This window comes from Ochotona princeps, chromosome 19, assembly GCF_030435755.1.
Source record: "Ochotona princeps isolate mOchPri1 chromosome 19, mOchPri1.hap1, whole genome shotgun sequence".
Taxonomy (NCBI): domain Eukaryota; kingdom Metazoa; phylum Chordata; class Mammalia; order Lagomorpha; family Ochotonidae; genus Ochotona; species Ochotona princeps.
This window is the reverse complement of record NC_080850.1, coordinates 1,728,673-1,752,246: the sequence shown is the minus strand read 5'-3', so window position 1 is coordinate 1,752,246 and position 23,574 is coordinate 1,728,673. Positions and strand designations below refer to the sequence as shown.

Genomic DNA, 23,574 nt, shown 5'->3' with positions numbered 1-23,574 from the left:
AGGTAGACATCCATTTGGGTCTCTCACATGGGTGGGAGTCCTTGGGCTGTCTTTCATTGCTTTCCCAGGTGCCTTAGCAGGAAGCTGGATGGGGCAGCTGGAACTCAAAACAGGCACTCAGATGATAGTTGCCGGCATTGTAGGAGATGGCTTGACCTGCTGTGCCAACACACCACCCCCTACAATTTGGTTAAATAATAGAATTATTAGATTACACTGTAAAGTGAAGCTCTAACTTTAATCTTTTCCAAATGGTTAACCCATTGCAAGGGAGCCATTGTTAAATAAGCCTTCCTTTCCTCCTGCTTTGTTCCCAGAGTATCTGTGCTAATCCGTGGATCGGTTGACAGGCAGCCGCACCGCACAGTTTAGATCGCAGCTGTAAAAGCAATCAGAAGCTACATCCAACTTGCTCCCATGGCATCTCTGGAAGCGCCTGGAACTGGGCAGTCCCTCAACAAGTGTGTCTGAACCATGAATGACATGGAGTATGCTGACTCGCATACATGGGACACAGCCCCTCGCGAACATGCCTGTCCAAGTGACCAGTGGGTTGCCATGCTTGGCACCTCCTAGACACTCTGAAAAGCTCTGAGTCAAAAACAACAAGCAGGACAACCAACATTCTTTCCCAGGAGAAAAGATATCCCAGCCTTGCTCCCCTGCTGGCCCACCAAATGGCTCGTGAAATCCTGGGCTCCAGGGAATCGGATGTATCTGAAGATGGCAGAGGGCTGCTGCCCTGCTCCAACAGCCACGCTTGCACCCCCCCTGCCCACGGGCCTCGTGTCTGAGGATGTGTTGGATCTCAGTGTCCTCATCCTGAACTCACACGCCCCTACTCCGCTCTTCCAAACTGGAAGACCTTGTTCTCATCGGCTCGTCCCGGAGTTGGTGCCAGATGGCCTGAGCAGAGAGGTCTTTCTTTTCCTTTGATTTTTTAAATTTTGTTTTAGATTGATATATTTATTTGAAAGGCAGAGTTACAGAAGGAAGCAGCAACAGAGAGAGCTCTACTTGCTGGTTTACTCTCTAGATGGCTACATCGGGGTCACCCACATGGGTGCAGGGACCCAGGTCCTTGGGCCATCCTCTGGTGCTTTCCCAGGTACATTAGAGTAGGAAGTGGAGCAGCTGGGACACAAACCAGCACCCATAGGGGATGTTGGCTCTGCACACGCTGACTGAACCTGTTAAACCACAGCACTGGTCTCATCTTCTCATTTCTTTAATATTTGAGAGACAGAAAGATGTAAGACAGAGAGGGAGAGCTCCCAGCTTCTGATTCATTCCCTAAGTGCTCCCACCTGCCTGAGCTCAGGACCAGAGGAGCACCAGAGCCCAAGGTCAAGCTCCCGGCTGGCACCGCCTCCCTGGAGGTAGCCGGTAGCCACCACGGTCCCTTTGCCTCTCCCTCCTCACCTCGCCTCTTACTCAATCACTAGGTCTCCATCTGATGATCTAACCTAATCTTTTTTTTTTTTTAAGATTTGTTTATTTTTCAGCCCAGCACAGTAGCCTAGTAGCTAAAATCCTCACCTTGCATGCGCCGGGATCCCATATGGGTGCCAGTTCATGTCCCAGTGGCCCTACTTCCTATCTAGCTCCCTGCTTGTGGCCTGGAAGGGCAGTTGAGCACAGTCCAAAACCTTGGGACCCTGCACCTGCATGGGAGACCCGGAAGAAACTCCTGGCTCCTGGCTTTGGATAAGCCCAGTACCGGCTGTTGTGGCCACTTGGGGAGTGAATCAGTGGACGAAAGATCTTTCTTTCTGCCTCTCTTCCTCTCTGTATATCTGACTTTCCAATGAAAATAAATAAATCTTTTTTTTTTAAGTTTTTTTTTTTTATTTGAAAGAAAAATTTACAGAGAAGAGAAAGATCTTCCATCTGCTGGCCCTCCCCAAATGCCCACAATGCCTGGAGCTGAATTGATCTGAAGCAAGGAGCCTCTTCCAAGTCTCCTGTGTGGGTGCAGGGTCCCAAGGCATCAAGTCATTATCTTCCATTGCTTTCCCAGGCCACAAGCAGGGAGCTGGGTGGGAAATGGAGCAGCTGGAACACAAAGTGGTGCCTATATGAGATTCTGGTCTTTAGAGGCCGAGGATTAACCAGTCAATGTGCCGGCTCCCTAACCCTGTCCTAATCTCCTCCCAGAAACCCTACCTCTAAGCACCAGAGTCACATGAAATTTACACTCTTCTTCCTCCCCAAGGAGATAATGTTTCAACATAGGAAGCCCTGGGGAGGGACACCAAAACCATAGCCAAACCACAGCACTTGGCATTCTGTCTTGCATGAGAAGAGTACCTGCTGGGACCCTTACAATGGCCATGGCCTTACCAACAGCCGGCATTCAGGCTCAAGGTTTCAGGTTTGCAGCCTGGTATGCATGACTGGGTGGACGAGATGAAGTGCCTCTCAGCCAAGCCGTCATTGCCCAGCTGCAGGCTGTCAGCGCCTGGGGGACCCATCTTAGACTATAGATCCCAATGGCACACTTCCACGGCCAGTGACTGAGGCTCTCTTCTACCCAGGGCTGGGTGAGGAGGGTGCTGGCTCCACAGCTGGTGAGCTCCAGAGTTACTGGCTAGGCAGGTGTTCAGCCGACTTCACAGTCCCGCCTCCTCTCCTCCCGCTCTCAAGCATCTGCTTCTCAGAGGACCTAACTACAGCAACTAACTAAGCAGGCGTCCGTGAGCTTCCCCCGGGTTCACACAAGCGGCCTAATCCAGGCAGAGAAGAGGCTGCTGCCAGGCCCTACACTGACAGCTCTGCCCTCACCCACAGCCTGTGCCCACGCTGCCACTCTCAGGCCTGGCAAAGTTACAACGAGCTTGGGTTTCGCGTGCCACGTGAGGACCCACGGGTGGCCCAGTCCTTGGATAAGGTGGAACAAGTTGAGGGTGCGGTGGGTCTGGAGGCGGGGAGGAGCAGGGGTGTGGCAGGGCCAAGCGGTGAGGGTGAGGGAGTGAGGGTGTGTGAGGGTGAGGGCGTGTGTGTGTCTGTCTGGCTCTCCTGGGTGGGGCTGGGTAGATGTTTAGGTATAGGCGGTGGCTCTCATGCTGCCTGGTTGAGCTTTGTGACATGGCCAGGCTGGGTCATCTACTGGCCAGCTAGGGAGATGGAACAGAGCCGTGCCTGCAGATACATGGGACGGAGGGCTGATTTTCAGAGGACCTCTGAGGGCCTGTGTGCTTGCCAGAGCAAAGACCAAGGTCAGAGAGGGCCAGGCCCCTGGCTCAGCTCCCTGGACACATGCAAGGAAGGGTCGGGGGAGGGGGAGGGCTGGCTGGGTAGGCCCCTGAGAGAGTCACCGGTCCCAAGAGCAGGCCTGTGAAGGCATCTACCTGTGGGCACTGTGGGAGGTGCTCGGGCATCCTGCCACTGCTTCAGTGGGAATCCCACAGAGCAGGTATCACCCTGGTCCACCCTTGAGCCAAACAGGGGCAAGCTTCCCACAGAGCAGGTATCACCCTGGTCCACCCTTGAGCCAAACAGGGGCAAGCTTCCTGCTTCTCCTGAAGGACCAGAACAGCCCAGTGCTGCCAGAGGTCCCACCCAGCAGACCCCGGCCAGCTTATGTGTAACCACATCTATGAAATCATGCACTCTAACGTGAATGTACAATTATTATAATTGAAAAGGTCTGTCTGCCTGGAGATGCTTATGGGTGAAAAATCCTGTCTGGACTTTGCTTTCTTACAACTCAGAAAGACGAGGAAGGGCCTGAGGTCTGTGTGCAGGCCTGCACAGGGTGGGAGGTGGTGCTGTGAAAGCCTAGAAATCAATGGTGGTGAAAGAAAACCGAGGGCACATTTGGAAGCCCTGTATTACAGGTGCTTCCTACTGCACGAGACATGATGGAGGCAGCCAGCAGCTTGCTTTGCTTTTTTGGTTTTGAATGGCACAGCATCAGAAAGAGAGAGAGAGAGAGAGTTCTTCTATCTCCTGGTTCACTCTCCAAATGACCGCAACAGCCAGGACTGGACCAAGCCAAAGCCAGAAGCCAGGAACTCCGTCCTAATCTCCCAAAGGGTGGTAGGGTCCATGTATTTAAACCGTCTTCTGCTGCCTTCCCCTGTGCATTGATGGGAATGTGGGTCACAAGTAGAGCAGCTGGGACTGAAACTCACACCAACATATGAAACGCTTAGGTCTAAAGCAGCAGCTTGACCCACTGCACCGTGATGCCAGTCACACCAACTTGGTTATGTGTGTACATAAGTGCGTTTCAATGGACGGAAGATCTTCCTCTCTGTCTCTCCTCCTCTCTGTGCATCTGACTTTCCAATAAAAGAAAAATAAAATAAATCTTAAAAAAAAAAAAAGATTTATTTAGGGTCCCAGCAGAGTAGCCTTATGGCTAAAGTCCTCGTCTTGCATGCACCAGGATCCCATATGGGTGCTGGTTTGTGTCCTGGCGGCCTCACTTCCCATCCAGCTCCCTGCTTGTGGCCTGGGAAGGCAGTTGAGGACGGCCCAAAGCCTGGGGACCCTGCACCCATGTGGGAGACTTGAAAGAAGCTCCTGGCTTCTGGCTTTGGATCAGCTCAAATCTGGCCATTGCGGCAGAAGGAAGATCTTCTTCTCTGTCTCTCTTCCTCTCTGTATACCTGACTTTCCGATCAAAATAAATGAATCTTTTAAAAAAATGATTTATTTATCTCCCCGTACCTCAATACTCCCCACCCTATTCAGTGGTCCTCATGGGTATGCACTCGCCAATTATGTAAACAACATTAGAAAAATAAAACTAAATTTTAAAAATATTTATTTATGTAAACAAAAAGTGCCAGAGAAGAGAGAGGGCTTCCACCTGCTGGTTCACTCCTCAGATGGCTGCAATGGTTGGGCTGAGCCAAGACAAAGCCAGGAGCCTGGTGCTCCACCCACATTTCGCACGTCACTGGCAGGGGCCAGCTCTCACTGCTCGCCCAAGCACATCAGCAGGAAGCCGAATCAGAAGCAGATCAGCCATGATTCCTAGCAGTGCTCTGATTGAGGTGTCTGTGTCTCAGCTGGTGGAGCACTGCCCCACAAGCGCCCTGACGGCTGTGTTCTTGAAATATCTCTGGGGCCCGGCAGCATAGCCTAGCGACTAAAGTCCTCACCTTGAACACACCAGGATCCCATATGGGCGCCGGTTCTAATCCCGGCAGCTTCACTTCCCATCCAGCTCCTTGCTTGTGGCCTGGGAAAGCAGTGGAGGACGGCCCAAAGCCTTGGGACCCTGCACCCGTGTGGGAGACTCAGAGGAGGTTCCTGGCTCCTGGTTTGGATTGGTGCAGCACTGGCCATGGTGCTCACTTGGGGAGTGAATCATCAGATGGAAGATCTTCCTCTCCGTCCCTCCTCCTCTCTGTATATGTGCCTTTCCAATAAAAATAAAATAAATCTTAAAAAAAAAAGAAAGAAAAAGAAACATTGAAACTAGATATTTCCCTCCCGCCTGTCTGACTACATGGTCCTGCCTTGCTTACCCAGCACACCATTCAGAGATATTTCTTTTTCTTTTAAAAAAGATTTATTTATTTTTATTCCAAAGTCGGATATACAGAGAAGAGGAGAGACAGAGAGGAAGATCTTCCGTCCGATGATTCACTCCCCAAGTGAGCGCAACGGCCAGTGCTGCGCCGATCCGAAGCCGGGAATCTGGAACCTCTTCTGGGTCTCCCACACGGGTGCAGTGTCCCAAGGCTTTGGGCCGTCCTCCACTGCTTTCCCAGGCCACAAGCAAGGAGCTGGATGGGAAGTGGAGCCACTGGGATTAGAACCAGCACCCATATGGGATCTCGGTGTGTTCAAGGCGAGGACTTAGCCGCTAGGCTATGCTGCCGGGCCCATAGTTTCAACATTTCTGTAAGAGTGGGCATTGGGCACTGGACACAGCAGTGGGACACCTGCGACCGATACCAGAACACAGGGTTTGAGTCCTGGTTCTGCCTCTGATGCAGCTCCTGTTGGTGCATCTGAGAAGGTAGCAGATGAGAACTCAGTAGCTGTGCCTATGTCTCCCAGCGTGGGAGACCAGGATGGAGTTCCAGGCTTGTGGCTTTAACCGGGCCCAGCGTTGGTTGTTGCAAGCATTTGAAGAAACTGATCAGTGGACAGAAGATTTGCTCCTGTCTCTTTGCCTTTCAAATAAAACAAAAAGAAAAACAAAGATTTCTTCTAGCAGGCAATGACGCAACGCAGGTAGAGGAAGCACAACGTACTGAGCGATGTACCTGCAGCCACAACACGGCCTGCAGGCATGGACCTCCCAGCCATGCCCAGGAGACGTGGTGCAGACCTGGTGGGTGTGTAAGGACGAACGCAGGGCCCCAGCTGATGCCACCACCTCCCCTCAGCGACCTGGTGAGATGGCACACAGTGTGTGACTCCTCTCAGCCACTGTTTGGCAGTCTCATTTCCAGGTCATGGATAGCGTTGACAGTTTCCAAGGACAAGATGGAAAACACAGATGTGTAAATGAAGTCACCTGTGAGGGGCGTGGTCGCTGTGGCGGTAACAGCAGCACTGGACAGTGGCTGCTGAAGGTAGAGACACCATCTGACAGACTTCAATCCCCTCCTGGAGTGGGCGGCGTGGCACAGCCAGGGAACCCACTGCGGGGACGCCCATCCCAGAAGCCTGCCTACTGCTACTTCCAGTTCCAGCTGCTGGCTAACGCACGCCCTTGAAGGTAGCAGGTGACGGCTCAAGAACTTGGTTCCTGACACCCAGGTGAGAGACCTGGATAAAGTTCTAGGTTCCTGGGCTTGCTCTAGTTCAGAACCGACTGCAGCTAGCGTCTGGGGAGTGAACAGTAGACAAAAAATGGACCCCCTCTGCCACTTCCTCTTTGTCGCTCTGGAAAAAGAAAAAAAAAATCTTTTTTTTTTTTTAAAGATGTATTTATTTTTATTGGAAAGTCAGATATTATAGAGGGAAGGAGAGACAGAAAGACAAGAGCTGGATGGGAAGTGGAGCAGCTGGGACATGAACCAGTGTCCAAATGGGATGTTGACACTTGCAGGCAGAGGATTAGATGGTTGAGCCATCGCGTCAGCCCTGGAAAAAGAATAAAATCTTAACAGCACACAGCAGGCTAATCCTCTACGCAGTGGCACCAGCATGCCCTATGGGTACCGTTTCATGTTTCAGCTGCTCAACTTGTGTTTCAGCAGCGTATGGCCTGGGAGAGCACTGTAGGGTGGCCCAGGTCCTTGGGACTTGTAACCTATGTGGGAAACCGAAAAGAAGCTCCAAACTGCCAGCTTTAAATGGGCTCAGCTCTGACCCTTGTAGCCATTTAGAGAGTGAGCCTGCAGATGGAGGAAGATCTCTGTCTCTCCTTCCATAAAATCTACCTTTCAAATAAAAAATAAATAAATCTGAAAAAAAAACTTTAAGACAAAAATAAACAGCAGCAATCAAGACGCGGTCCTTTAAAAAAAAAACCAAACCACACTTACGGAAAGCTACTTCCCAGCACCCTTTGGACGGTACTCGATGTTACTACTCAAGCTCACTTTGATACATAGATTTTTCTCTGTTTTACAAACATTTTCAGATGTGATAAAATACACAGACCAAACCCCCATGATGCAAAGGCAGGAACCACCCTCTCACCCTTGCTAAGCTCAAGGTATCCTCTATCAAGGTATCCTCAAGGCCTGTCCTTTACCCAAGGAATTCCCTGAACTGAGGGAACATCCCATTGGCCCTCTGGCATTCACAGAACCCCAGAAGGCATGTGCGGCACTGGTGTTGTGGCGTAGCAGGTGAAGCCACTGCGATACTCTGGCTCAGCTTCCTGCTAATGGCCTGGGAAAGCAGCAGACAAGACGTAAACGCTTCGGCCCCTGCACCCAAGTGAGAGTTCCAGAAACTCCTGGCCTCTGTCTGAACATTTCAGCCATTTGGGAAGTAACTCAGTGGATGGAAGATCTCGCCTTCAGTGTCTCTGTAACTGTGCCTTTCAACATGTTGAAAAGAAACGGGTTTTTGTTGTTGTTGTTTGTGGGGTTTTTTTTTATTATCGTTGTTTATAAAAATTTGTTTTATTAGAAAGGCAGATTTACTGCATATGAGAAGGGGATCTTTAATCCTATATTTGCAGCAGCACAATCCACAATAGCAAAGACATGGAAACAATCCAGATGTGCGTCCAAAGAAGAGTGGTTAAAGAAACTGTGGTACCTCCACTCCATGAAATATTACTCAGCTATCAAGAAAAATGAAATTATATCATTTACTACTAGGTGGTCTCAACTAGAGACCATTATGCTCAGTGAAATGAGTCAATCACAAAAGAACAAATACCGTATGTTCTCTCTAATATAAGAAAACCAACATGGAAAGCTTAACTTTAATAACCCGATCCTTACTGGTTTTGTTTTCTTTCTTTTTTTGGGGGGGGGGGGCTGCATCCTGTGTGTTTTGATGTTTTTATTTTGGTTTCATTTATTCCAAACACTTTCCTTTCTCTTGTTGAATTCATCACTGGCTCATGGATTACACGGTGGCATCATTTTTCCCAAGAGACTTTTGTGTTTCCTTTTTGTCACCCATGAGTTGGTCAGTCAGTGTTGCGTTTTTTCATGGTGCTGTAATTTGTTGCTGTTGTTGTGGCTGTTCTAACTCATACCAGTTGTTGACCTTGTTTCATGGCTTCTCATTTATAGAAATGTATCCTGATGGAGGGCTGGGGTCTGCCATATCCAGATGTGAGGGGTACAATGCAACATGCATTTCTACTTCCAAACAAAAGATGGATTCCCAATGAAACTGTTGGACATGTGTAGACAATGGGATGCCGGTCTGTCTGACATGTCTGTACCAGCCATGTCGGGACACACTTAAGTAAGAGACTGATGACATTATGACTCCTTATGAGGGACTATACTATTGTAGCAATGTGGGGAAAACATGTTGGGGGCAGGGGGCTCGGGAGGGAGGAATCCCAAATAAAATGAAATAAAAATATACAAAGAAAGAAAGAAAGAAAGGCAAATTTATAGAAAGAAGCAGACAAAGACCTTCTATCCACTTGTCTACTCTTCAAATGGCTCATCTGAAACCAGGAGCCAGGAGCCTCTTCCAGGTTTCCTTCGTGGATACAGGGACCCATGGCTTTAGGCCATCCTCTGCTGCTTTTTCAGGCCACAAGCACAGAACTGGATAAGAAGTGGAGCAGCCAGGACCCAAAACAGAGCCCATGTGGGATGCCGGTGCTTGAAGAGGGAGGACCAGGTAGTTGAGCCATCATGCTGGGCCCATTTTGTTGTTGTTTTTAAGCCTTTTCTTCAATTAATAAAAGCCTTGTTGGCTAGTATTATCCACAGGGGCTTATATAGAGAAATTTCAAGTCCAGAAAGAAAAATTCCAGGTCTGAGGCAGAAAGCTAACTCCCACTTGTGTGGAACTCCTCAGGCCACCTGAAGCCGACCTTGGCCATCATAAATTCCCTGAAGGCTACGGCACTAATGCCATTCAAAGGAAGGTCATGAACACCACTGACAGACCGGGAACTTGGAAATCAGCTAAGCTGAACCTGTGCTTCTCAGCTCCAATTTTAATCTGTAAGAACCTTCACCCCTCCCCAACTGTGGGCAACAACCCAGTTGTCCTGTACCTAGGCAAGTGTCACACTACTGGGAGAAAAGCAGCCAGTAGCTGGTGGGCATTCTGGGTCTGGTTAATGCCAAATTTGTGTTAACTATACCAGAGTGCCAGCATAGCTGCCTTTTTTTTTTTTTTTAAGGTAAGTAGGGCTCCCCCTCCAACAGACACAGGAAAAAAGGGAGGAAAAGGAAAATTGGAAGCATCTGTCCCATCCACCTTCCCCCACACCTGGACCCTCCCCACTCTAACCTGTGGTGCATCCTTGTCAACTATGTAAGCATCAAAAATAAAATAATTGAAAAAAGATAGATGGAGCCTATGTAGCTGTATGGAATTTTTATTTTGTGAAAAATGAAAGTGTAGGGGCCCGACATGGTAGCTTTGTGGTTCAAGTCCTCACCTTGCATGCGCCAGGATCCCATATGGGCTCCGGTTTGTATCCTGGCTGCTCCACTTCCCATCCAGCTTCCTGCTTGTGACCTGGGAAAGCAATCGAGGATGGCCCAACACCTTGGCATGCTTCACCCGCGTGCGAGACCCAGAAGAAGCTCCTGGCTCCTGGCTTTGGCTCAGCTCAGCTCCAGCTATTGCGACTACTTGGGCAGTGAACTAGTGGACAGAAGATCTTTCTCCCTGTTTCTCCTTCTCTCTGCAAATTGATTTTTCAATAAAAATAAAGAAATATATTTTAAAAATAAAGAAGTATGAAAATAAAATGAAATGAAATCTCTAAGCATGGGGCACATCTAATAGAGTTCCCATAATTAAGATGCAGTGACCAAAAAAAGTAATTTACAAATGATGGATTCTTATTGGAACTGTTACAGATATCTTGACAATAAGATGCTGGACTTTCTACAATTGTGTATTGTCAGAATACATTAAATATCAGAATGATGCCCTTCTGACTGTTGTTGAAGGACCATATACTCCTCTTGTAACACAGCAGAAATCAGTGGGGGGCTGGGTAAGAAGGAGAGGCAATCCTTGAGCCTATGGAACTGTATCATGAAAAGTAAAAGTTAAAAATTTTTTTTCAAGATTTATTTATTTTGTTGGCAAGGCATATTTACAGAGGAGAGACAGAGAGAAAGATTTTCTGTCTGCTGATTCATTCCTCAAGTGGCCACAATGGCTGGTACTGAGCTGATCTGAAGCCAGGAGTCAGGAGCTTCTTCCGGGTCTCCCACGTGGGTGTAGGGTCCCAAGGCTTTGGGCCGTCCTCCACTCTTTTGCTAGGCCACAAGCAGGATGCTGGATGGGAAGTGGAGCATCTGGGACACAAACCGGCACCCATATGGGATCCCTGGCACATGCAAGGTGAAGATTTTAGCCACTAAGCTACCGTGCTGGGCCCCAAAACTTAAAAAAAGTTAAGATTTAAAAAAAAAAAAAGGGAGAAGAAGGAGAAGGGGAGAACCAGGGAATGCTGGCCAAGGCATGCCATCCTGCCCCCAGGCGAGGGGCTGCAGATTGCCTAGGAAAGGGAGTCTGGGGACACACTGGAGCAGAAATAGCTGAGGGCATGTTGGACAGGGGAGGAATGACTTCCGGGATCTTCCAGGATGGGCCACTGTTCTGCAGGGAGCTCAGGAACTGAGTGACAGCTGCATGGCTCCTTGCTCTAGGACAAGGTTCTCTGCTGAGTGACAGCTGCATGGCTCCTTGCTCTAGGACAAGGTTCTCTGCTGAGTGACAGCTGCATGGCTCCTTGCTCTAGGACAAGGTTCTCTGCTGAGTGACAGCTGCATGGCTCCTTGCTCTAGGACAAGGTTCTCTGCTGAGTGACAGCTGCATGGCTCCTTGCTCTGTGCTTTGCAGCAGACACCTGCTTTCTTCCGCCTTCCCAGTGTCAGTGATGGCTTTCTGCATGTTGTGTAAATGGACCAGATTTGGAAGTTCTCCAGTAACACCTTCCCTAGTTTGGGAGTTTATTCTGCAACAATAACATCTTCCTTCATGACAATGTGTGCCTTGTAGAGGTGTTAAGCACATCCCCCTGTCTTGCAGGGGTAACACTTTGGCAGTGGTATCCCCAGCCTCCCCCTATCCCTTCCACTTCAACCCCTTTCGATTTATTCCTGAAGGAAGCACAGGGCTTCCAAGTCCCAGGGCCAGCTACCCTGCTACCCTCTGGGAGGCAACACCTCCTGAGATTTGGCGGGAGGGGAGGCAGAGGAAGGAGTCACCCAGGTTTCTGGGGACACAGGAACAGGCCTGTTCAGCTGCCTGGACTTCTCGGATGGGCCTTCACCCTGATGTCCAGGCCGGCTCCTGCAGGTCTGAGTTCTCCCACTCTGGGACAGGCACCTGAGCAAGTCCTGGCAGCTCTCAGCACCCACCCCAGCTGCTGCCTGGGGGCTTCCAGGGTCACCCGCTGGAGGGCTGAGCAAAGGCTCCTCCCCAGCTCCGCTGACTCAGGGAGGGTAGTCTAGATCCTGGAGTTCACTTTCACTCCAAGGCGTGAGGCTACCACCGCGACCCCTGACAATCACAGGGCCTCCTCTGTGACACAGTGCTCGGTAGAGAAGGAGGTACTGCCAGGAGCGAGGAGGGCTGGAGAGTTTCTGCCACCCAGCTCGAGTTCTAGAATCCTCTAATGCTGCAGATGGGGCCTGGCTCAGCTCCAGCAAGCGGTGGGGGACACTGGCATCCAGCCCTTGTGACCTGTTTATGCCGTGTGTAATTCTCCCTAACGATTTGTCCGGTTTTACAAATTAAGACTCCAAGACTGCCAGAGGTCACGGGGAAGGTAATGGTGGGGTTGAGAGCCACGCCGTCGTTTTCCATCCTTCTCCCAGGTAGAAAACAGCCACGAAGCTGCCTTTTCGCAAGAGTTCAGGCCCTTAAGACAGGAGGACAGAGGCGTTTGGCTGGGCTGGGACGGAAGCCTCCCAGCAGACAGCCCAGGCTGAGCTCACAAGAGAAGAGTCGGATAGTAATGGGCGTTTGATGGGGGTCTTCGCAAGGCTCATGGAGGAAAAAAAACACTAGGCATGGATTTCAAATTTGTTTGCACTCAAACAGCTTTTAATTCTCTCTTTCATGCACTTTTGAAAGTCTCCTACTTTCTGGGGGGGGGTGGAGGGGGAGTCACAGTATCTACATAGCACAGGAGGGAAGGGGAGGGACTGAACAGTGAAGAAAGATGGTGTACAGTGGTCTGCAGCCCTCAGAAGAGGCAACTCTTGTCTGGGAACAGCACCAACCCCCAGGCTCCTCTGTTGGGATCGCCGGAAGTCTGCTGCCCCGTGGGGAGAGTCCCAGGGTGGTCCAGCGGGGCGGAAGGCTGAGCTGATTTTTAAAGATCCGCTTAGGCAGAGAAAGGAAGCTCAGAGCAAGCTGGTGCCGGCACCTGCTGTTCCCCAAGGACTCCGTAAGCCAAGGCAGCTTATTTGGGGGCGGCATTTCCTGAATTCCTTCAAGGCACTGTGGGAATCTGCATGCAACTGCACCGGCTGTGTGTGTGTGGGGGGGGGGGTGACAAACTGGTGACCCGCAGATGCCATCACGGTGAACCTAGGCAAAAGGCCTGAGTGTGTGGGGTGATTAATACAAGTGGGAGGAGGACCTTGAGGGCAATGGGTGTTTTTATTGGGCTGTCCCACAACCAGCCATTTACAACTTGGAGACACAGGAAGCCCCCAGAGAGAGTGCTGTGCGGCTGACTCTGAAGGAGTGACAGGACCAGTCTTGAAGCCGGGCAGAGGGACCAAAGTGAAGAGTTGGAAGATCCCCTCTGGGGCACTGCGTGGGTCAGGGGCGGCTGCACCAGGAGCCAAGCAGACTGTTGCAATAACAAGAAGAAAGGTGATGAGACCACAGGTGGTGGCTAGAGACGGGCCAGTTCCTACTCACCCCTGGTAGCACTGGGCCATTTGCAGGCAGCACGGATGCCCAAACAAGCTGACCAGGAGACAATCCACACTCTCCCCCACCCTGGGCGGTGCGGGCCATCAGTGCAACCCGGGCAGCACATGCCACTTTAGGACAGACTGCCTGCTTCCCCCAAGATGGGAAGGGACCAACCAACATCTACACACACACAGTACCAGCCAAACCACATTGTGATCCACCTCCTGCATGGGAGAAAACCAAAGCTCAGAGAAAGTGAAGGTCAAGGTCATGGGAAGGGAGTACATCCAGAGAGCCTGGTTCTACCTGCCCTGGCCTCGCCCCTTGGCAGCTGGGCAGTGGCTCCACAGGAATGTCAAGTCTGGGGGCCAACGGCCCCTGGGTCAGGAGGCATCTGCTTTGCAAGGTGAATGAAGCTCACTGAATACAAGCCGGCTTCCCTTGGCCTTGTCATCCCCCATCCTGGTGACCCAGGCGAGATATCTAACAGCTCAGAGTTTGCCAGGCCAGCTCCCCGCGCTGACGGAGGGTGCTCCCAGCAGCCTGGAGCCCAGAGCCTGTGCCTGAAGTGGAGTCCAGAAGCCTGTGTAGGACTAGGGGGAGCTCTGTTTCCAAAAAAATGACAGGTGTGAGGAGAGGATGGGTTGGTCAAGTCTTCTGCACCGCAGCCTCCACCCAAAATCGCTGTCCCCTGGCTTTCATGTTCTTCTGGTTGGTGGAAAAGCCCAGGCCTCTCTCCTCTCCTGCTGTGTCCTTGGTGTCTTGGGTCCCAGAAGACCTTCCACCTGCTTTCCTTCCTGCTGGAATGTTCCAGAACATTGAGCATCTTTCCCATACCCTTCACACTGGCAGCATGGTGCAGGTAAAGAATATGGAAATGTAAGCACAGAAGGGGTCGGGGAAGAGAGCCAGGGAGGCGTGGGCTTTCCTGAACCTGAGTCCTCAGCAGGCCCACGCTGGACCTTGGCCTGTCCCCCCAAGTCTAGCACGAATGGCCTCTCCATTCTCTCTACCTGACTTGTTTTTTTGAAGGATTTATTTATTTTTATTGCAAAGTCAAATATACAGAGAAGAGAGACAGAGAGGAAGATCTTCCATCCGATGATTCACGCCCCGAGTGGTTGCAAGGCCGGTCAGGAACCTCCTCCAGGTCTCCCACGCAGGTGCAGGGTCCCAGGGCTTTGGACAGTCCTCTACTGCTTTCCCAGGCCCCAAGCAGGGAGCTGGATGGTTGCTTTTCGCCGCTGACTGCCACTCAGTGGTCCTGGCACAACACATTCTGTCTCCCCAGTTGTTGGGCAGTGTAGGCTGGTTTTGGTTACCGTGCAGGATTGATGTGTACATCCGGTACAAGCACTCCTCTGACACCCTGCTTTTAAGGATCTCGGGTGTACCACCTAGAAGTGACACTTAAGTTGACTCCACGTTCAACTTTCCGCTTTCCGGTCCTCTTCCGTCTCCTTTTCCGTAGCTCCCCATTGTCTTCCAAGAAGTCCCGTCTGACTCATTCGCATTCCAGGTCTGGCCCCTGAAGGCACCTGGATACGCCGCCCCTACAAGGCTCGCGCGCGGCCAAACCACTGAGCGCACACAAGGCAGAGCTCTCACGTGCAGCAGGACTGAGAATGCTGACCCCACAGGGGGCGGCGAGGACCTGGCGCACGACGGACCCACCGCTCGCGCCTCTCCGGAGTCGCTAGCTTCTAGAAGACAGAGGTAGGGGAGGCCAGGATAAAGGGGAGGCAGGGGCACCTGCACCAGGATGGGGCGAGAGGGGACCCTGGCCACCCCCTGGGGGCCTCCGCTGCGCTCAGGCCGGCCGGGGACCCAGCCAGACGCACGGGGGCGCAGCCCGCGGGGCTCCGGTGCCCACGAGGACTGGGCGGAGCTCAGGTTGGCTCGCGGGTGGGCGGAGGTTGCCCCCCTGTCCCCGCCCTCCACATCCGGGGGCCGGGCCGGGCTCTGGGCTGGCAGAGCGCGGGTGAGTCAGGCCGGGTTTTCCCTCCGCCTCTAGGGCAGGCAAGCGAGTGCCGCCGCGCGCGCGTCCCCCACCTCGCCAATCCGGCTCCGGCGCCCGCCCGCCCGCCCGCCCGCGTTTCCTCGGCGCCTGTCGCTCGCCGCTCGGGCTACGCTCTCAGTGCCAGCCAGAGCCGGCGCCCCGGAGGAGGGTTCGAGTCCGCACCGGGGAACTGCAGCGCGCCGGGGTGCGGAGCGGTGTCCGGTGAGCGCCTCGCCAGCATGGTAAGCCCGGCGCTCGAGGGGCCGCTAGATCGGAGTCCAGGGCGGGTCGCTGGGATGTCGACGTCTGGATATCCTTGGCTAAGTCGTAGCCCCGAGCTGGCCAAGGCTGTAGTCCGAGAAGTGGGCAGGGGTGGCGGGTGCGGTGTGCGCCCAGGTGTCCCCTGCCTGGAGCACGGAGGCGTCGGATGAGGGGAACGAGTCCGTCGCATGGCTGGAGGGACAGGCTGCGCTCCGTAAGCCCTATGAACGCGCCTCCCTTGAAGCAGCGCCCGGGACCCCTGCGCCACCGCTGGGTGGGGCATCCGTCCTTGGCGCGGGAGTATGACCTCGGCCTCCGCCCTCTGCCCTGCTGCCCAGGGCAAGCCGAGGGAGGGGCCAGGAGGAGACGCCCCCCATCCCACCCCACCCCACCCCCAGGTAGCCGGAGGATCTCCTTCCTGTAGTTCTGGGGATCCTCGGTCGTCTGCACTGCCTTTTTCGGTACGGATGACAACCTCTGCCTCCCTTCTGAGCTCTCGCGCCTGCCCCACGCCCTGCTTGGAAATAACAGCTTCCTCCTCTAGCCCCCAGCCCAGTCCATGCTGCCGCCACGGACAGCGGACATGGAAAGGAACCCCCTTTCCATGTTGGCCAAAGCGAACCTTCCACCAGGCAGCGCCCATCCCCCAGCCCCTAGGGACGCACTGGTCCTGGCTGTCCTAGGGGGCAGGGCTCCTCTGCCTGCGGGTTGCACGTGTGGGTGTGTATGTGCGAGACTGCACTGCGAGTGAATGCGGCCAGGCTGCTTCCCCGCCGCCTCTGAAACTAGCAGTTTCCAAGGGCATGGAGCCCTGCTGCCAGCAGCGTCCACTGTTTCTTCCGAACCTAGGGCAGGCAGGAAGGATTCCAGACTGGTCGTTGTGCTTGTGGATGCCCTTGGGAGAAAATAGGCAAGGGGTGGGGGAAGGCTGGGCAGTCGACACTCCCTGCACCTGTACCTGTGGAGGGACCCTGGGGACCCAGAGGCAAAGGCCTTCCCCCCAGGATGTTGAGATGGCTCCCGACCATGGGAAGAATTCCCTTCCTCTGTTCTAGGTCCCTGTTTCCCGAAGTGCTGTCCCACCTGCCCCCATAGACTGTGCTGGAGAGGAGGGGAGATAATGAAATGGAAGAGCCGAGACACACTATGGAGTGCTGTGCTACTGTGAATAGCTGTGGCGTGATCCTTAGAGCCTCCCCAGCAAGGGTCAGTGCTGGACTCAGCCTCCGATGCGGTGCCTCAGTGGGGGTAGCGTATCCCCTCCTTGGGCCCCCCTTGCGGCTGCAATCTCTTTGGAACTGGGACATTCCAGTCTCATTCCTTTGGGGCAGCTGCAGACACACCCACTGCAACAGTGATCCCCTAGCAGGTGGGGACCCTCCCCTGGGGCCAGCCAGGCCTCCATGGGGGGATGGGAATGTCCCACCTCCAGGGAAATGCTAGGTGGGGGGGTGGGAGAGGCTTCTCAGCTTGGTGGGAGTGCCCTAGAACGTGACTCAAGCACTTTCTTTACCTCCGTTTCCTGTGCCCATGTGAGGAGCGACAGTAGCCACCTCCTGTGTGCGTTGGGCAATGTTGTAGTGCCCAGGGCCTGGCCCGAACCAGCAAGGCACCTAGTAGCAGGGGCTCTCTGTCCTGTGGCCAGTGTCCCAGCCCTACAAGAGGACAGCAGAAATGTGCGTCCCTCCACGTTCAGGCCTCAGTGCTGCTGGCTAATCTTGGAGGAAAGGGATGTGGCGAGAAGGTGGCCTGCTGCGTGGCGGGCACTCTGGGGCTCCAGGTAGCGCTGGGTCCCAGGCATACACTCTGCAGGCCAGAGAAGCCTGGGAACCTGGAAGAAACCACTGCTTTCTGCTCTCACTACCCCAACAGCCTAGCAAGATTGCAACGTGCTTGCTGGCCACCCCTCCAACCTCCCCAAACCTCTCCAGCCAGCCAGCCTGCACAGCTGCCCTGGCCTGAGCATGTTGCCCTGGGCTTCCAAGCAACAGAAAGAAGGAATGTGTACGTTGGGGGAGGGAGGAGGGATAGAATGGGACCCTTTAAGAAAAGGGACTGACGCCAGTCTGTCGGACTGAGATTGAGCCTTCAGTAGCCTGCTGAGAGCTGAGGGCCCCAGCCATGCTGGGAGAGCTCATCACGCCGTGCTGCTAGCTGGGAACAGCGGGGGCAGGCACCTTAAGAAGGGAAGGGGATCTCTGTCCCCTTAGTGAGGCTCCATGGTTGTTTCCAGAAGCTGGCTACACACTCCTCTCATCTCACACAGGTGCATAGCCTACCCCTGGGTGTGCGTGTTGTCATGTCTGTGTCTGGAAGAGGCCCAGGGCTGAGTGGGTGGCCTTGGGCGTGGTAGCCGGACATATCCTCACTGTTCTCCAGTAGAGGCCCAAGTGCATGTGGTCATGGCCTGGGGCTGCATATGGTTCCAGGACCCTTCCAGGGGTGTAGGGGGTCCAGTCATCTCTCCCTGACATAGGAAGTGAGCCTGGAGGCTGGCCACACAGGGCCTGCAGTTCACAAGCCTTGCTTCCCCCTTGGTTGGTCGTAGCAACTCCGTGAAGAGGGCGGGCAGGCCATCTCACCCACTACCCAGACGTGTAAACTGAGCTGTGGCAAAAAGGGGTGTGCGAACCCAAGGAACTCCTGAGCCGCAGTGTGCAGGGGATGGCTAGAGCCCAGGTTCCCTACTGTCCCCTCTCAGACAGGCTTCCGAGCTCTCTGGCACAGAGACCGGGTTGCTGGCGTCCCTTGCTGGGAGAGCAGGATGCCCAACAGTGTCAGTTCTTCTGGCTGTGACCATCGTCCTGGGTCCCCACAGGACCCTGGCAGAGGAGACTCGGGAATCACAGCCTGTGACCTTGGGCAAGTCACTTGGTCTTCCTGAGCTCCAATGAGCTGACCTTTAAAGAGGGACAGTAGCTGTGTCACAGGACTCAGTGAGAACCCAGCACCTGTACCAGTTCCCTGTGTCTGCCTGACCTGTGACACCTGCAGACCAAGGTGCCGGTTCCCTCCTCTTCTCCAGGACCAGGCTGGGGGATGTGCAGAGTGACACTCACCCCCATCTCAGGGCTGGGGGCCTGAGGTGATGGAAGGAAGGGCCAGGAACATTATTTTTGTTGAGTGCTATGGGGTGGTGGTGGGAGTTGGGGGCCCCACCCTCCCTCCTGCTCCCTGGGAGCTTTGTCTTCCATAAACACAAAACCTGGAAATGACTGAGGAAGATGGAGCTTCGGGATAGTCATTGTTTGGGGCGGGAGTGGGTGTCCCGGAAGCATCCTGTGTGGGTGGCGGGGGCCTCGCAGCTGCAGCCTGCCTGCAAGGCGTCTGTCCAGCAGGGCAGGAGGTGGGGAGCTTGGATGGGACGTGGACAAACTTGCATTCATTCATTCATTCTGTAGAGCCTTTCTGAGGTCCTGCTGTATGCTGGGCTCTGGGCTGGGCGTGGAATCCAAGGGGATGAAGGTCAAGTCCAGAGCATGGGGCCAGCCCAAATGGGAGGCCTTCGGTGGCATCTGGGTGTCTGGCCAGCCTGCACTGGCCCTGGCTGTGAGCCTGGTCTGGATGTGGACCAGGTCTGGTCCTGTTATCACACGCCTGGCTTCAGCATCCCTGAGTGATAAATAGGATTATCGCCCGTATGCATGAGGCAGCCACGGCTTCCAGCAGTTGGTGGCTTGGCTGAGCTTGCGCGCTGGCTGACTCCACCCTGGGTCTCCTGGGTGGCGGGCTCACAGCAGCTGCCCAGATGAGGGCTGGCAGGGTTCTGGCTGTCCTTTCCCTCTGATTCGTGCTACTGTCTAGAGGGGAACACCTGTTCCGGAAACTGAGGCCATTGTTCACACCATCCTTCCTCTCCTCGGGCCCTTCCTGTTTGCATCCCTTGCCTGTAGCCCCCAGCCCCACCCATGCCAGATGTTTCCCTTGGGGAACCATGACCCTTTGTGGGAAGGAGAGTAGAAAAGTCCCTGGTGCACCATGTCCCCTTCCCACCCCACACATAACACGGGGAGCCTGGAGGGGAGTGAGCCTGCTTTGCTCTTTGCTGGCCCTGTGACCCTGTCTGCAGCGGCAGGGCCTCCTGCCCCCTCCCCTATCCCCCATGCCTCCGTGTCACACACTGGCCTCCAGCCAAGCTGACCTTCCACTCCCAGCACTGGAGCAGTCTGAGTTAGAATCCAAGAATCCCTTTTTCTCACCTGCAATTCCTTCTGGAACCTACCTCTGCTTTGCCTGGGTCTGGCCCCCATGGAGCAGAAAGCACAGAAGCCAGGAGCATCGGGGAGTTGGACAAGTGTGTGCCCACCTGCCCCTATAATGGAGTCTCTTGGTTTCCAGAAGCAGCTGCATGTGCCCCGTTGAAACTTCATGGCCACAGCCCCAGGCCCTGCTGGCATTGCCATGGGCAGCGTGGGCAGCCTGCTGGAGCGGCAGGACTTCTCCCCCGAGGAGCTACGAGCAGCGCTGGCGGGGTCACGGGGCTCCCGCCAGCCTGATGGGCTCCTCCGGAAGGGCTTGGGGCAGCGTGAACTCTTCAGCTACCTGCACCTCCCCAAGAAGGATGGCAAGACCACCAAGCGAGCCCCTCGGAATGATCCTACCGACTACGCCACCCTCTACTACCGGGAGCACCCTCGGGCTGGCGACTTCAGCAAGACCTCACTGCCCGAGCGGGGGCGCTTTGACAAGGTGTGTCTCTGGCCACAGCCTTTACGTGGCCTGAGGTCAGGCCTTGGAGACTAGAGACTGGGATGGGGGTGGCTAGGACAGGGGAAATGGGGCAGCTGAGATGTGAAGGGCTGTCGTGGGGCTGGGTCTCTGCCTGCTGGGGTTGTGTATCCTCTGATCTCCAAGAGGATCCCCTGCAGGAATCTTGGGAGGGTAGGGCAGAATGGTCCCCAAGGCCTCACAGCACTCTCCTCTTTCTGGCAGTGTCGCATCCGCCCATCAGTGTTCAAGCCTGCTTCAGGCACCGGAAAAGGCTTCCTGTCCATGCAGAGCCTGGCAGCCCACAAGGGCCAAAAGCTGTGGCGTAGCAACGGCAGCCTGCACACGCTGGCCTGCCACCCGCCCCTGAGTCCAGGGCCCCGGGCCAGCCAGGCCCGAGCGCAGCTGCTGCACGCCCTCAGCCTGGACGAGGCGGGCCCTGAACCCGAGCCCAGTCTGTCTGACTCCTCCAGCGGGGGCAGTTTTGGCCGCAGTCCTGGCACTGGTCCCAACACCTTCAGCTCCTCGCTGGGCCATCTTAACCATATTGGGGGTTCCCTGGACCGGGCATCGAGGAGCCCCAAGGAGGCTGGGCCACTGTCCATGCTGAGCTGCCTACCTGACCCACCACCCCCCTATGAGTTCTCCTGCTCAAGCGCTGATGAGGTGGTGGCTGTGCTGCCTGACACGTGTGAGCAGCTGAAGAGGGACCTCGGTGAGCAGGACAGCTCCAACCCCTTCACTCAGGTAAGGGAGCCGCTGTGCCTGGGTCCTATTCTATCACTTGGCATTGGAGTGTGGGTCCGTTACAGGGTCTCCAAGCCACCAGCTCACCCACATGGCTCTGGGGACAAGGCAATAGAAAAGGAAAATATCTGGGCTATCATCCCCTGGATCCCATGTGTCAGGCATGTCATGTCTGTTGGGAAGTCCTTGCCTGGGAACTAGGTGGAAAGAAAGGAGAGGGCCCCCACCCCCCAGGAGGACCATGTGCTGGGCACATTTCACCTCTGGAAGGCAGCCTGGGCGCAGGTGCGTGTTTGGGGTAGAGCCCCGGACCTTGATGCCCAGGATGTCAGAGCTGGCTGTAGTGTTAGGGTGGAGAGTTGTGAGAATACAGGCTTACAGGATGCAGGGGCGTCGTGTCCAGGGGGCGTGGCAATCCGTGTGTGGCTGTGCCGGTCCTGGCAGGTGCCTCTCTCGTGGCAGGTGATGGAGGAGCGTCAGCGGCTGTGGTTGTCTGAGCTGAAGCGCTTGTACGTGGAGCGGCTGCATGAGGTGGTTCAGAAGGCAGAGCGCAGTGAGCGCAACCTCCAGCTACAGCTGTTCATGGCCCAGCAGGAGCAGCGGCGCCTGCGCAAGGAGCTGCAGGCTCAGCAGGGCCTCGGCCCGGAGCCTCGAACTGCCAGCACACACGTGGAGGCAGACCCCGGTGTCCGGCCGGAGGAGGAAGCCCGTTGGGAGGTGAGTGACAATCTGGGGCTCCCATAACCGTGGCCATGGCACCATGTCTGCCCGACACTCTCAGCGTCTCCCCATACCTTGCTGTTCTCCGCCCCAGGTGTGCCAGAAGACAGCCGAGATCAGCCTCTTGAAGCAGCAGCTGCGGGAGGCGCAAGCGGAGCTGGCACAGAAGCTGGCGGAGATCTTCAACCTGAAGACGCAGCTTCGGGGCAGTCGGGCCCAGGCGCAGGCTCAGGACGCAGAGCTGGCGCGGCTGCGTGAGGCGGTGCGCAGCCTGCAGGAGCAAGCCCCGCGGGAGGAGGCCCCGGGCGGCTGTGAGACCGATGACTGCAAGAGCAGAGGGCTGCTGGGGGACGCTGGGGGCGGTGAGGCTGCCGAGGGGGCTGAGCAGCTGCGGGCTGAACTGCTGCAGGAGCGCCTGCGGGGCCAGGAGCAGGCACTGCGCTTCGAGCAGGAGCGGCGGACTTGGCAGGAGGAGAAGGAGCGGGTGCTGCGCTACCAGAGGGAGATTCAGGGAGGCTATCTGGACATGTACCGCCGCAACCAAGCCCTGGAACAGGAGCTGCGGGCGCTGCGGGAGCCCCCTGCGCCCTGGAGTCCTCGGCTGGAGTCCTCCAAGATCTGAGGCCAGCAGAGTGGGTTGACAGCAACAGGGGGACCATCAGAAGGCGCCCGAGGCAGCTGGCTCCTCCCTTGCACTTGGTCAGGGGCAGAAGTTGCAGAGAGAGACCCCACTAAGAGGGTCTCTCCACTAGGAGGAAGGATCCCGTGGGGCCGGTGGGCTGACAGGGTGCCGGCGGTGGCATGGGCTGGGGCAACGCCCCTCCTGGCAGAGGAGCACTGGAATAGGGCTCAGCCCTGCTCCCTGGAGTGGGTGTGACCCAGGGAAAGAGGCCAGGAGAAGCCAGAGCCCCATGGTCCCAAAACGCAGGCGAGAGGAAGGCTGCAGACCGGGGCTGAGTTCAGAGGGGAAGAAGCTGGAATGGGAACATTGGCCTCCCACAGAATAAAAATCGTGTTTGCTATCAGGAGGTCCGGGGTGCTGCCTGACCCAGCTGCTGGGTGGTGGACAGGGGCTTGAGGCCAGGTGTGCCCCACGCCTGTGTGCTCAGAGGAGGGCATCAGGTCTGCTTGAACAGCCCTCAGTGCCTCTGCTGCCATGTGACCAGAGATGGCCATGCTTTTGTTATTCTTTTTTTTTTTAAGGTTTATTTTATTTTTATTGGAAAGTCAGATATGTAGAGAGGAGGAGAGATAGATATTCCATCTGCTGATTCACTCCCCAAACGGCCGCAATGGCCCGAGGTGCGCTGCTCCGAAGCCAGGAGCCAGAAGCCTCTTCCGGGTCTCCCATGTGGGTGTAGGGTCCCAAGGCCTTGGGCCATCCTTGACTGCTTTCCCAAGCCACAAACAGGGAGCTGGATGAGAAGCGGGGCCACCAGGATATGAACCCGCACCCATATGGGATCCTGGCACATGCAAGTTGAGGACTTTGGCCACTAGGCTACCATGCCGCGCCCTTACCATGCATGTTTAAAAAATAAACAGTTTCAGAGAACTCCAGGAAAACAGTAAGCAAGGCCACCAGGGACATTTCCAGAACAGGAGATGCTGTCCCAGTGGCAAGTCTGGGACCCGGGTGGCCAAGCCGTGCTGGGCTTGGGGCTAGCCAAGGA

General features: G+C 55.0%; 1 protein-coding gene across 3 annotated transcripts; it reads left to right on the top strand.

The window, feature by feature from the left end:
- Nucleotides 1–14,616: 14,616 nt before the first annotated feature.
- Nucleotides 14,617–22,635, top strand: N4BP3 (NEDD4 binding protein 3). 3 transcript variants are annotated; one of them, XM_058677736.1, is made up of 6 exons: nt 14,617–15,159; nt 15,482–15,708; nt 20,066–20,416; nt 20,660–21,181; nt 21,644–21,898; nt 21,996–22,635. In XM_058677736.1, exons 3-6 carry the CDS (start codon nt 20,096–20,098, stop codon nt 22,521–22,523), a joined length of 1,626 nt encoding a protein of 541 aa, XP_058533719.1. In that variant the 5' UTR covers nt 14,617–15,159; nt 15,482–15,708; nt 20,066–20,095; the 3' UTR covers nt 22,524–22,635. The 3 variants fall into 3 exon arrangements, with proteins under 3 accessions (XP_058533719.1, XP_004587420.2, XP_058533718.1); XM_004587363.2 differs by lacking the exon at nt 14,617–15,159 and having other exon boundaries at nt 15,255–15,708; nt 20,069–20,416; XM_058677735.1 differs by lacking the exon at nt 14,617–15,159 and having other exon boundaries at nt 15,256–15,708.
- Nucleotides 22,636–23,574: the final 939 nt, after the last annotated feature.

What these genes read in the sequence shown, in the direction of transcription:
- N4BP3 (XM_058677736.1), top strand. Translation starts at nt 20,096, where the DNA reads ATGGCCACAGCCCCAGGCCCTGCTGGCATTGCCATGGGCAGCGTGGGC. An exon ending in GCTCCAACCCCTTCACTCAG is followed by an intron (nt 21,182 to 21,643) that starts GTAAGGGAGCCG and finishes CTCTCGTGGCAG; the next exon opens with GTGATGGAGGAGCGTCAGCG. An exon ending in AGGAGGAAGCCCGTTGGGAG is followed by an intron (nt 21,899 to 21,995) that starts GTGAGTGACAAT and finishes TCTCCGCCCCAG; the next exon opens with GTGTGCCAGAAGACAGCCGA.